Consider the following 14,247-nt stretch of genomic DNA (forward strand, 5'->3'; position numbering starts at 1 on the left):
GGGCGGGGGAGATATGCCTGCCCAAGGTCTGAAAGAAACATTTATGGGACTAACAAAATAGCTCAGTAGGATAGTGGGTAGTAGCCATATGCAAGACTCAGGGTCAAGCCCAGCCCCCACAGCATGAATAAAGCTTCCATGCTGTAGTCTCCTTCACTCCCCTCTCTTTGCTAAAAATATGTATTTTTAAACTAAAAATTAGCTCTTTCTTATTATATAGAGAGACTCACACTGAGAGAGAAGCATACTTGTGATGGTGGGACTTGAACTGGGAGGCTCAGGCATGAATGTCCTGTGCTTTACTGATTGAGCTATCTGCCCAGCCTGCATACACACATGCAGACACCATATATGTGAGTATATGTTATTATTTTTATTTTGACAGAGCTGAGGCATCAAACTCAGCTTCACTGTTCCCAAGCCGACTTTTTCATTTAGATAGATAGAAAGACAGAGAAAGGGAATGACATCAAAGTACCAGAACTTCCCCCAGAGTGCCACTCATGCCAGGGCTCAAAGCTGGGCCATGAACATGACAGGTAGATGCCCTTACTCTGTGTGCTACCTCTGACTCTATATGGGAAATCTGTGTACCTTCTTACTATTGCTTATGAAAGGGAGAGACTAAAGCACAGCTCTGGCATCATATGCAGTGCTGGGGATTGAACCCAGGGCCTTATGCATGTAATTCCTGTGCTCTACCTGCTGAGTTACCTCCTAGTTGATAAAATTACATACTCCTTAAAACAAATTGTGGGACTGTGAGGTGGCTCACCTGTTAGCGTGCATATGGTATCATGCTTGAGGACCTGGGTTTGAACCACTTGCCACTGCATAGGAGGGCCTAGAAGGGGGAGGTCTCATGAGTTGTGGAATAATACTTCAGTGTCTCTTGCTATTACTTTTCTTTTCTATCCAGAAAAGAAAACAAAACGGCCACTGGGAGTGGTGGATCCAGCACTGTGCCCAGTAATACCCCTAATAGAAAAGAATAATTAAACAAATAGCAAACAACACCCACATAGCCAGATGAGTGGCTTAGAAAATTGTGGTATATAGGGAGTCGGGCGGTAGCACAGTGGGTTAAGTGCACATGGCGCAAAGCGCAAGGACCATTGTAAGAATCCCGATTCGAGCCCCCGGCTCCCCACCTGCAGGGGAGTCGCTTCACAAGTGGTGAAGCAGGTCTGTAGGAGTCTGTCTTTCTCTCCCCCTCTTTGTCTCCCTCTCCTCTCTCCATTTCTCTCGGTCCTATCCAACAACGATGATGTCAGTAACAACAACAATAATAACTATAACAATAAAACAAGGGCAACAAAAGGAAATAAATATTTAAAAAAAAGATTGTTTAAAAAAAAGAAAATTGTGTTATATAAATAGACACAATGGAATACTATATAGCTGTTAAAATGATGAAGTCATTTCCATTGCCTCAACTTGAATATAACTTAAATTAATCATGTTAAGTGTGATAAGCCAAAAAGAGAAGGATAAAGATCTGATGATTACCTTCATAGGTGGAACCCAAGGAACAAGGACAGAAAGGGGGAAATTCAAAGTGAGACTTGGACTTAATGTAGTGCCTTATACCAAAGCAAAGAACTCTGAGGAAGGAGGGAAAGGGAAGAGACAGAGGGGGTTTGGGAGGAGGTCTCTTGGTGCATGATGGTGGAAAAAGAGTTGGGGTGGGAGTGCTTTACAGATGCCTATTTTAGGGAGATGGGAAATTGTACCCATATGTCAGCAACTGTGCTGTAAACCTTACCTGCATCCTACAACTGATTTAAAAAAAAAAAGAGGTTAGTACTAACTGCAAGGACCTGTGCAAGGATCCCAGTTTGAGTCCCTGGCTCTCCACCTATAGGGGTGATGCTTCAAAAGTGGTGAAGCAGACTTGCAGATGATTATCTTTGTATTTCCCTCTCTATCTCCCCTCTGCTCTCAATTTCTTTCTGTCCTATCCAATAAAATGGAAAAAAGTGTGTGTGGGGGTGGGGGGCTGCCAGCTGCAGTGGATTCATAGTGCTGGCACCACTGAGCCTTAGCGATAATCCTAGAGAAAACACAAACAAACAAAAACCAAGTAACAACAATAACAACAAAAACCCGAGCTAATGAAGTTGGAAATCAAAGTAATCAAGGAGATAAAAACAATTCCATGCTATGTGTGAAGGGCCATTCTATTCACCATGGCAGCAACCTCACAGTGCAATGCTCTTTTCTTGATAAATAGCAGATTTGGAGGCACTCCCATTGCCCCTGCCTGTCGACATTCCCATCCTATGTAAGCCTCTCTTTGGTGTGTGTGTGTGTGTGTGTGTGTGTGTGTGTGTGTGTGTGTGTACCTCATGATTCTCATAATGGCAAAAGTGAGGGGATGTTATCTCTGAAGTGGAGTTGGTTTTCCTATCCTCTTGAGCTTTGAGGAGCTTTCTCTGATGGGAACCAGTTACTATGCTGTGAGCTGCTGAATGGAAAGCTGCATGTAGCAAGGAACTTACATCCCACACTCTTCAGGAAGCCTGCCCCCAGCTATGTGAGTCAACTTGGAAGCTGCTCAGTCCAATGAGGAGCTTTCAGAAGATATCTCAGCTTCCACTGACACCTTTTATCCTGGTGAGAGATCTTTCAGGCAAAGGTACTCAGCTAAATGGTGCCCAGATTCCTAACAGAAACTGAGATAATGTTTATTGTAAGGGCTGGGGAGACAGCATTATGGTTGTGCAGAAGGCTTTCACGCCCCAGTCTCTGAGGTCCCAGGTTCAATTCCTACACCTCCTTGAGCCAGAGCTGAGCAGTGCTCTGGTATGTCACTGTCTTTCTGTCTCGCTCTCATTAAAATAAAATATTTAAAAAGTGTTTTTGAAGTCTTGTTTCAAGACTCAGGGCTTAAAAGAAATCCTCCTGCAGCAATAGATAACCAGTAAGGTGTGTAGGAAAAGTAATTTTGTGAGTAGAGGACAACTGTGATTAGAGGGGGATGTTTCAGTCATGGGGCAGTGATTGCACTTTAGTCTCCTGAAGAGGACAGTAACTATGCTGGTACAAAGATCTAGGTCACTGAAGATTAAGTGAGGGGTTGAAGTAACCAGGGCTTGGGTACATGAGGCTCATAACTGTTGAAGTCATTCAGGATCATTGGGTTGAGAACAGCATACACTAAGTGCCAATTTCAATGAATGATAACGTGGCAGCTGGGGCAGAGAGGATGACTTTAGTGACAAAGAGAATGGCATAATCAGATGGAATGAGCCTCCACAAAGTCCTCTCTTTCTGGGTGGCAAATTAATGCTTTGGAAGGGGGCACTAGGAATCTGGGAACATAGACCTGAAACTTGACCTGGGATTTGTGCCATGAGAGAGAATAAGCAAACCACTTCTTTTCATAAGAGCTGCAAGGGCGAGTGATGTCCTCAGAGTAGAGGCAGGTTAGAACAGTCAAATCCCTGGGCTCCAGTCAGCATTCGAGGAATACGAGCGAGCTCTAAGTGTCTGTAAGTGAATGCACGTAAAACATTTGTATGATCCATCTCTACTCTCCATTCCAAAGACTGAGGTTAGGTGAAGGGGTGGGGTCAGGCTGTGGGAAGTGGCTGGGCTCATCATACTGGGTTGTGGCTAACTCTTCCCCGCCCTGGGACAGCTAGTGGGAAGGGTTGTTCCTCATTTCGCTGGCACAGCTGAAAGGAGTTCAATGAATGAGCGTCATTCTCTCCCATGCACAAGACGTGTCACCACGGGCAGATTTACGGTAGAATGTTATCAAACACCAAACTCTTTATGAGTGCGACTCCCCACGACACCACACACGCACACACACACGTGTACTCTATGGTGAATGTGAGCTGCGTTCCTTCAGCAAGAGCTCAGACTTTTCCAAGTTCTCCCCACACTTTTAATGGAGGTAAAATGCCGTAAATCGGAGTACAGCTTGGATTGCGCTCGGAGTGCAGGAGTTGGCCTCGTGGGCGTGGTCCCAGGCACTGCGCTCTCCGTGCACGCGGGTGTCCACGCGAGTCCCAGGTTCGGCTTGAGGGGCGGGGCTCGATGGGCGGGGCCAGGCCCGAGTGCGAGGCTGGTCACGCCCCGGGGACTCCCATGGCCCCTCGCGCCCCGCGGCCAGATGCTGACGTGTCCTTTCCTTTTCCACTACACCTCCCGACACTACCTACTACGGCTGTTCCGGAAGTCCCGCCCCAGACTTAGCTTGTCACTGCAAATCAGTATTTTCAGCGCTTCCTGGAGCTCGCCACCCGTTTGGGGACCAAGAGGCGGGGCTCCGAGAGAAGGGCGCCTATTGGCTTGGGGTCCGGCGGCTCCTGAGCGCTGACTGGTCGGAGGGCGGTGGTGCTCTGGCACGCTTGCGCGGCGAGTAGAACGTGTGGCGGCGGCGGCGATCGCGTCTCCTCTTTTGCTCCCAGTCCCGTTGCTGCTCCTGAGAGCGCCCGGCGCGACCGTCCAGTCCGTCGCCCGCCGATCGTCGCCTGCCTGCTCCTCGCCGCGGCGCCCTCTCACCAACACCGATACCCACATTGACACCTTCACGTCGATCCGCCGTCTTACTCACTGCCTTTCCATCTCCACACATGGCCTCCTCCGTGCAGAGCGGCGGCTCCTCCGGGGGACCCGCGGTCCCCACCGTGCAGCGGGGCATCGTCAAGATGGTGAGAGCGGGGGCCCGGGACACCGGCTCCACAGCCCGCCTCTGGGCGGGACTCTGCTGCTGGCTCCTCTTTCCCTCCCGCCAGCTTGCATGGTCTCCCAGCTCCTCTCTGCTGTGTCCCCTTCCTCACTTTTCACCCCCTTCTCGGAGTGTCCCCTCCTTAGACGGAACCCGACGCGGTCTGCCCTTGGTGTTTTGCCCCCCCCCCCTGACATCGGGGATCTCAGGGATTTCCGTGGTCGAGCCACTCTGAATGCCTACCCCCCGTCCTCCGCCCGCTGATTGTCTGCTAACTAAACCGATGACTGACTGCTTGATCCAGGGAGGGAATCCATTGACACTGCTCTTCCATTTTCCACATCCTTCTGTCCACTTTGACACCTGCTGAGCCGTTTGCAGCTTTCCGAGACCCTGACATCCTCCTTTTCCTGGAAACTCCAGGAGGACTTGGCCATCTTGAAGCTTTTCCGTCTCCACCAACGTTCGGCGACTTGCTCCAAGTTTGCTCGCTCGCTCGCTGGCTCTCCAGCTCTGTCTCTGCGCTCTTGGTCAACTCCCGAGAGCTCCTGTTGTTTGCACTCTTCCACCTTTTGACCCTTGAAAACGTTAGACCGGGAGGAATCACAGTGACCAGAGATTTTTGTCTTCCCCCGCCTCCCCAGCTGTTACAGATACAGAGACTGGTTGGAAGAGGGCGAGTGACTTGCCTAAGGTCACATGGCGGCTTCCATTAGTGCCAGGAGCAGAGAGTCCATGTGTTCTGGAATTCCCTTTCCATGTGTTCTAGAATACTGTGGCTTCTGCCTGATATTTCCTCCCCCACATTCTTGAATTTTTAGTTCTAACCCCACCAAGATTTGTGTGTTTTTTTTTAATTAACTCAACTCCAGCTAAGTTTGTAGTATAAATTCTCTATTGCTTGTTTCATTCCTCCCCTTCCCCCCAACACACACATCTTCCCAGTTCTTGGAACCTGACTTTTTAATGTGTGTATGTCTTTTTCTGCCAGATCTCCCAGTTATGATGACCTACAACTTCTAGATTTCACTTCAGATTGCACTTCTGACTTACATCTGGAACAACAAACATTCTTTATGACACTTTCCTCCAAAATGCCAGCCCCCCCACTGTTGTAGAAAGTTAAAACAAAACATATTTTCTTAACTCATTGTCTTACCCAGGATTATAATTTTCTTCAACATGTGAATAAATTAGATTTCAAGAATTTTTCTTCCCAGTTCTCATGTTAGGAAGTTAACCTGGCACCAATGGAGTTGCTAAACGTTTTTCAATCTAACATTTTCCTTTATTTAAACGTATGTGGAGAACTAGAGTTTATAAGAAACTTGAAGGAGAAGGGAGTTTCCAAGGCCCACATATTCACCCTCCCTTTTTTTGTGGTATTCACCCAAGAAAAGATTTTTTAAAGCTGTTCCTCTCACTGTTTTCCCCATTTGTACTGATCTTTTCGTAAGAACAAAGCATCACTTGGAGGTGTAGTGGTGGGGTTGGCAGCTCTCAGTGGATCTTTCTGAGTTTTCCTTTGCAAAGGCTTCAGCTTTTCTAAAAAGGCTCCTCTCTGTGCGGTGGGAGAGGAATGAGATTGAACATATTTTTGCTCTTACCAGTGCTGGGAGCTTCCATGGCATCTGGATTCTATGAGGTGCCTGTTCTGGCACACAGGGTGCCCCTAGGAAGTGTGTGTGTGTGTGTGTGTGTGTGTGTGTGTGTGTGTGTGTGTGTGTTTCCCCAAATATCTGAAGTGACTTGTTTATTTAGAGCTGTGTTTTGTACAGAGTATTCAGTGTATGTTATCTCATTTATAGCCACTGACACATAGGATTACTAGCTCCATTTTAATAGATGTGTAACCTGAAGTCTAGGAAGAATGGCCAGTTTACTTAAGGCACTTTTTATTGGTCTTGAACCCAGGTCTGTCTACCAGAGCACATGCTCTTCAGTTTGAGCGCCTGAAGTCTCTGGCTCCAGGGTATGAATTTGTAATGTGGAGGGTGGGGCTGGGGATGCTCTGGCTGCCAGATTGCAGGAAAGTGAAGCTGCCTATAATTGAGTTGAAGAAAGATTAGATGTTCCTCCTTGCCTTGCCCTGAAGCTGCTATTGTGGTAAGTGACTTCACTTGGCACTTGTGGTCACTATGTACAGAGGAGTGTGGTGTGGAAAAGGCACCGTTGGGTCTGGGTGGAGGCTTTTCGAATGTTGCACTTGAGTAGTCTACACTGCAGTTTCACAGTGACCAAACTGTAGGGAGTGGGTGGTGGGTGAGTTCCAGGCAGGGATTAGGGGAGGAAAGCTGAGCAAACAGGAGAACGACAGGCAGATTTGTGCCAGGCTTAGAAGCCTTGTCTGGAATGAAAAATGGACCCCTGGCAAATTGCTCTGTGTGAAGCTCTGCTAAGCAAAGTTGTTATTTTCTTAGAGAGTGTTTGCAGTGGTACTAGGAACTGCTTCCTAAGAACTGGACAGAGGAGGATGGAGCTCTATGACAGAGGAAAGTTATTAGAGGTTGATGAATAAGCAAGCAGCAGTGATAGCTTTTCTGTCTTTTGGGAGAGGGCCTGGGGCTGGAGCACTCACTAACCACATAGTTGTGCTTTTCCTGGTGAGTCTTTGGCATCCGTCTGGATTCAGACTAAGCTTGAAAGTTTGGCAGTGAAGAGTAAGAGTTGTCCTTTCATGGCAAACAAACAAGTTTTAGGGACTGTAGAAGGTGTAAGTTTCTTGTGGTTTCTATCTTGTGATCCTGTAAGTCTTGTCACTCTTAAAAGTTGAGGAAGGAAGATCTCAAGAGTTAAAACACTTTCATTTGACTAGTTTATTATTATTGTTTTTAATGATAGAGATGAGAGGGGCTGTGTCTGCTCTTGAGAGTGGGAGCAGAGGAACAGAGTTGGTTCTGGAATGTGTGCAAAGAGGAAGTGGGCAGTAAGTTGACACAAGCATTTTGAAGCTGTTCTGTTACTTACTAAAAAGGCAGTGAGGATGATGGAAAAACTGAAGGTGGATTTCTACTTTTCTGGGTAGTGATGAGCCTGGCAAGTGTGTGGGTAGAAAAAAAAAACATAACCTGGAAACATAAATGTCTCTGTCAAATCACATGCTATTTTTCTCAAAAGCCTGAAGGATTCTAATTCTGGGTTTCTTTGGATAATCTGCTAAGACCTTCGTTAGTTGCAGTTGAATATTGTCAGCACATGTTTTAAACAGGCGAGGTTAGGGATTTTGCTCAGTACTTAGTATGAAATTCAGTTCACACCGCAGCTGCTTAGAGAGCTCTCTAAGCTACTCAGGAGGTGGCTGTTGGGTCCTGGGAGATAGCTCAGCCTGTTAGAGAGCAGCTTGCATGCCTGAAGCACAGAAAGTACAGGTTAATCCCTAGTACCACCCTATGCCTGAGCTGAGTAGTGCTCTAGTCTCGCTCTCTCTCTCTGCGCTCTCATGATCTGTCACAAAAATTCTGCTTTAAAAATAGTAGTGGCAACTTTCTCAGACCATACTGACCTGATTTACTGTCTGCTGAGGGGATAAAACTCCCTTTTCTATGTCTTACTGTCTAGCTTTGTGTGTTTGCACGCCTTTCTGAACAGGAACACATGGAGTACTTCTACAACAGCAGAGTGAATGGGCAGTTCTTGATTCCTTTGAACTGAATAGAAGCAGCGGTGGGAGGCAACACACCCTATCCCACTTAAGGTGTGGAAGACCAGAATGAGCACATTGCCAGAATCCCAGTGTCCATTTTCCCCCACTTCATTTCCTCCACAGGGTAAAGGAATCCTTCTGGCAGTCTTTGGTATTTTGCTAAGAGCTGTGATTCTTAGTAGGTATCAGGATAGACAGTTTACCAGGAATTGTGCTGTAGTTTCTGTGGGATGCAGACATCCTGGTGAGTTGCTTAGTGTTCATTATGTTTTTTTTTCAGTATACATCCTGTAAGAGACGCTACCTGTAATTTTAGTTCATTATAGCTACGTGTTTCCTAGGTTTCTGTGAGCTAAGGATTGTATATCTTTTCAGAATGTAGTGAGGACAGAGTAGCTATCTTGAGCCCCTTCTTACATGCACTTAGCTCATGCAAACTCTTGACAGGAAAGAAAAACAAAACAACCTTTCCTAAGTTACTTAACCACTTTTTTCTACTCAGCGATACAAAGTAGCTAAATAACAATATTTTAGTATGGCCATTTACAGAGTTGGTGAAATAGGAAAGTCTTTCCCTTGTAGTCACAAAATTGCCCACTTCTCAGCAGGTAAGATTTTATTCTATCTTAAAGGCTTTCTGTTTGCTTTTTTTTTTCCCTCCATAAAAAGGAAACATCTGTCTGTGTGACTGTGACTGCTGCCATGCACCAATGATAATTAACTTGCGTTTGTGGACAAGTATTTATTGATCATCTGCTGTGTGTCAAGTTCTGTCTGGGTGCTGGGGAATTGATGGTACAAAAGTAAATCAGGGCAGGAGGTAGCTCACCCTTTAGAGTACACACTTCACTAGAACATGGTTTGAGCCTCTGGCTCCACATGGGAGCACCATGCTTGAATGGTGGAATGATGCTGTGGCCTCCCCTCATCTCTCAATTTCCTTCCTTCCCTCTCTCCCTCCCTTCTTTCTTTCCCTCCCCAGAGCATTGCTCAGCTCTGGTTTATATGGGTGCTGTGGATTGAACCTGGGACTTTAAGTGCCTCAGGCATGAAAGTCTCTGAGTAACCATTATGCTTAGGGGCCCAAGCCCTCTTCCTCTTAAAAAAAAAAGAGAAAGGGGAAAGAGAAAAATAAAATCTGCTGGGAGCAGCAGAATCTCTCTCTTCCTCTCTCTCTCTCTCTCTCTCTCTCACACACACACACACACACACACACACACACACACATACACATGTGCATGCATATGCGTGCCCCAGAATCATGCATATGTGAGCCCCAGTGGACACCCTCCTATCCCACTCCTTCCCCCAACAACAAAAAAAGAGAAACCAGAGGAGGTAGTGTAGCAGTTAATGCAGCAGACTTAATATTTGAGACTCAGAGGTTTCAGTTTCATACCCTGGCACCAGTACCATAAACCAGAGCTGAGCAAGTGCTCTGGTCAAATTAAAAAAAAAAAAAAAAAATTTTTAAATTCTTAGAGGAGACAACAATAAACAAGTTAACTAGAATATAAGATAATGTAAGAGCATATAAGAAGGGGTCTTCGTGGTATGGAGCAAGGGAAGAGGTGACTCTTGGATAAAGTCCATAGGAAAAACTCACCTTTTTCTCTCTCTCTCTCTCTCTCTCTCTTTTTTTTCCCCCATCAGGGTTATTGCTGGGGCTCAGTGCTTGTACAACTCCACTGTTACTTGAGATCATCGGTTTCTTTTTTTCCCCTTCCATTTTTTTCTAACTTATTTTTAGTAATTTATAAACTTATAAGAAGGACAATAGGGGTACAGTTACACACACCATTTTCACCATCAGAGTTCTTTTGCTCTATCTCCCTCCAGTGGAAACTGTAATATTTCTCCCAAGGTCACAGATATGGGTTGACTTTATATCTTCTGTCTGTCTGTCTGTCTGTCTATCTATCTATCTATCTGTCTGTCTGTCTGTCTGTCTATTTTTGCCTGATCCTGCCTTCACTTCCTTTCTAAGTTATACTTACACCTGGTACTACTTCTGAGTGTCCTTCCTTTTTTCTCTCTCTCATATAAGCAAAACAATATCTGGCATCCTTTGATATTTTCCAGATTCACTTTCTTTGCAGTGATGATATAAAAACAGAGGTATCCTTGACAAATGTTTTAGGTCCTGGTGGAATTGGGGTTTTGAGTTTCCCTCCATTTTTGGTAGAAACTGAGACAGGGAATAGAAAGAAAGATAGGAGAGATGACAGCAGTACTGCTTCACTACTTATGAAGCTTCCTCCCTGCAGGTGGGGACCAGAGACTTGAACCCAGGCTCTTGTGTATGGTAGCTTGTATCCTATCGGCTGTGCCACCACCCAGCCCTGCTCCTTGAGCTGAGATTTTATGAATATCAAAGAACTAGCCATAGGGGAAGTGTATTCCCTGAAGAGGAACTGGCAAGCACAGAGACCCTCCGGTCTTTATTGACGGTTAGACTCAGTGTATAATTTATTTTTTTTAAAAACCTTTTGGTGATATGTACACTGGAATATTTATATATCAAACAACAGTGTCTGATTTCCCTCAAAGTTGTGACCCAGAGGCGATGCAGTGGTGAAGCTGAACAAGGGCTGCTGTTCGATTCCACAGAAAGCCAAAGTCTGTCACACCAGCTTTTGCATGAAGGGAAATCTGCTCTATTGCTGTTGAGATTTGCAGTGGCAGGATGATGTTCTGTACAAGTCCATCTCCCTGTTGCTTTGTTTTGGAACATACTTGTGCAGGCAGAAGAAGAGGCTGGAGTGGTGGGTTTTGGGATAAACCTGGTTAAGTAGTTGGCCCTTTTCTCTAATAGGTCCTAAATTATCCTTTGCCCAAAAGGCAAAAGACAAGTAGTAACTAGGCTGGGGGTGGGTGACTCTTCAGATCCTGAAATGATCAGCCTTCTGGATCAGTGATAGGCCACCTGTCTTCAGTGGTGTAGGTTGATATCCTCTGAGTGGATGGGTCTAATCTGAGTTCTATGAATTTCTGGGTAATGAGGGCAGTGGAGGTAGTCATTGTTCTAGTTTTGTGGTGGAATTAGTAGTTGACCTGAAGACCATTGAATGAAAAGTGGGCGACTGTTCTTGGTCAGTTTATATTTCTTACAGGACTAAGACTAAGGGGTTTTTGTCTTCTTGTGAGCCAGTCCTGTGTAATCTTAAGGCCACTGCCTTTCCAAGGAGGGAACCTGGATTAAAATTTATATGGCAAGAGCAGGCTCAGTGAGAGTCAATAGTATCTAGAACTTGTTTATACTTCTGTTAGCTTTTTATTACCACTTGGAATTTACTGTGACTCTGGCCTCTGGCAGCTTTTGCCTGCAGTGTTTGTGAAAAAGCAAAGTAACATGCCTCACAGCTCCAAGAAGTGGTGGGGAAGGTACTAGCTCACCGGTGTGTGGTTTATTAACCTGAGTGGTATTTCCTTGGGCTGGGTAGTAGCCAGTACTGGCAATAAGTGGGCAGGAAATTTGGTAAGTCTGCACCCCAGTTTGCTTGGAGAATGAGTCTGGCAAATAAGTATACATTTTTAAAAAGTTTCCATTTGTAAGTTCAAAAGAGAAAACTGGCCAGAACTCAGGAATCTAGGTAAGGTTCTAAGTAAGGCTTTTCATCCAGGGAGAAGGGTACATACCCAGTTTCCATCACTTTTCATCTCTTGAGAGGCTGAATTACTTACTTACTTACTTATTTATTTATTTAAACAGCAGAACTGGATGTGGAATCGCAGGTTGTGAACAACTTGATGCAGATAGAGTGTCATGCAGTTTCCCTTGTCTTCATGAGCCTCAGTGTGATGAATGAGTGTTATAGCTTTCTCATTTAGCTCTATTGTATAAGAAGAGAACAGTGATTTCACTTGGCACGTCTGTTTTTAATTTTTAATTTTTACAAGGAAGCTAAACAATTTACAGCAGAAGTAAACAGAGTGAAAATTTGGTCAGTTGTCACCTGAGACAGTCAACGGGATGTGGCACATTTCTCCCCTTATGTGTCTGTGGTAGCGTATACGTTACTATTCACTTTCTTCTCTGTTAGCAAAGTTTTAGGAGCTGTAGTGCCTCTGTAGGGGAAGTAGTCTGCTTGGAATGACTTTTTGTAACACTGATCTGACATGCAATGTGGGGGTGTGGGGTGGGGGACTGTGGAAGAGATTTGTGGAGTTTGTGTTTCCTCACATAGTTCCTGGGGTGCTTCCCCAGCAGAGAAGAAACTCACTGGCCCGGGAGTCAGCGAAGTCGAGTTCTAGTCCAGACACAGCTACTCTCCATTTGGGTGATGTGGGTTTTGCCTCTCAGGCTCTTTCCTTTTTTCTTCAGTTAGAATAATTAGATTCTTGTGGTCCGGGAGTTGGTACAGTGGATAAAGCATTAGACTCTCAAGCATGAGGTCCTGAGTTCGATCCCCAGCAGCACATGTGCCAGAGTGATGTCTGGTTCTTTCTCTCCTATCCCTCTCATAAATAAATAAAATATTTTAAAAAATAGATTCTTCATCACTAAACTCCTTTAAGCCTCCAAAGGCTGCAGTTGTAGAAGAAACCCTCTATTACGTAAGTCTTTTCCTCATGGTGAATCAAAACTGAAAGACCTTATGGTAAGCTTCACTTTGAATTGTTGCTTAGCCTGTGTGAAGCATGCTTTCTATTCCCCTTGCTTTTTCTTTTGGGTGGAAATTAGATTACTTGAAGTATGGTTTTCTAGTGTGAAAGACTAGACAGACTTTGGATTGAATTAAGTGATTTGGTGGTGGAGTAGGCAGAGGGTGAGTAGAGGTGAGCCAGGCAGGTTCTTGGCTTCAGGAGGGCTATGCTGCCCAGAGACATGGTATCTCAGTGTTTTTATTTGCACAGCATCACCACTACATGAGAACTACTTGGCATTCTCTTGTGGCAGGTCTTCTCTTGAGCTATGAGGGTAAGGAAGGCTCTCCTGGAACCCACAGCTCACACCGATCCTGCTCTTGACTGGGGGACTCTAGGCAGAATGGGGACATGGGGGTTCTGAATTGCTGTCTCACTTTGAGACCAGAAACTCTGCCATTCTCACAGTCTCTAGCAGATCTTTTCTACTTTGATTTCATGGGCAAGAATAGGATTTATCTGGATCTTGGTAGTTTCTCATATGGGTTCCTTTCTTTTGAATTTATTTTTACGTATTTTTAAGCTCATATTTGTAAAAAAAAAAATCCAGTTGACATTATGTTAGATTGTAGTACAGACCAGGAAAACAACAACAATAACAAAACAAACACATGGTTGTTCTGCCAAAAGTCAGTATTGATTAAACCATTCATTCATTCAACAAATATATATCAATCCCTGGGGTGCAAAAATGAGTTGAGCTTACAATATTTTTATTGTAAGCTTCCTTTCTTTTTTAATTTATTTATTTTGGATAGAGACAGAAAGAAATTGAGAGGGAAGGGAAAATTGAGAGGGAGAGAGAAAGACTGGGTGGTGGCACACCTGGTTGAGCGCACATGTTACAATGCTCATAGACCCGGGTTCAAGCCCCCTTCCTCACCTGCAGGGGGAAAGCTTGCAAGTGTTGAAGCAGTGTTGCAGGTGTCTCTTTGTCTCTCTCCCTCTCTACCTCCCCCTACCCTCTAGATTTCTGGCTGTCTCTATCCAATAAATAACTAAAGATAATTGAAAAAATTTTAAAGTATATAAAAAAAAGAGAGGGAGAGAGAGAGGGTCTGGGTGGTGGCACACCTGTTTGAGTGCACATGTTACAATGTGCAAGGGCCGGCCTGGATTCAGGCCCTCAGTCCCCACCTGTAGGGGGAAAGCTTTGTAAGTGGTAGTGCAGTAGGTGTCTCTGTCTCTCTTCCTCTCTATCATCTCCTTCCCCCCAGTGTCTGGCTTTCTCTATACAATAAAAATGAATAAAATAAATGAAAATTAGGAAAAACAA

At 45.0% G+C, this 14,247-nt stretch overlaps 1 protein-coding gene across 1 annotated transcript in view; it reads left to right on the forward strand.

The window, feature by feature from the left end:
* Nucleotides 1–4,326: 4,326 nt before the first annotated feature.
* Nucleotides 4,327–14,247, forward strand: part of SND1 (staphylococcal nuclease and tudor domain containing 1) — a 497,039-nt gene continuing 487,118 nt past the window's right edge. Inside the window, exon 1 of the mRNA XM_007526286.3 lies at nt 4,327–4,664. Coding sequence (XP_007526348.1) covers nt 4,587–4,664 — 78 coding nt within the window. The 5' untranslated portion in view covers nt 4,327–4,586. The remainder of the gene's footprint in view (nt 4,665–14,247) is intronic.

Source organism: Erinaceus europaeus, chromosome 8 (assembly GCF_950295315.1).
Source record: "Erinaceus europaeus chromosome 8, mEriEur2.1, whole genome shotgun sequence".
Taxonomy (NCBI): Eukaryota; Metazoa; Chordata; class Mammalia; order Eulipotyphla; family Erinaceidae; genus Erinaceus; species Erinaceus europaeus.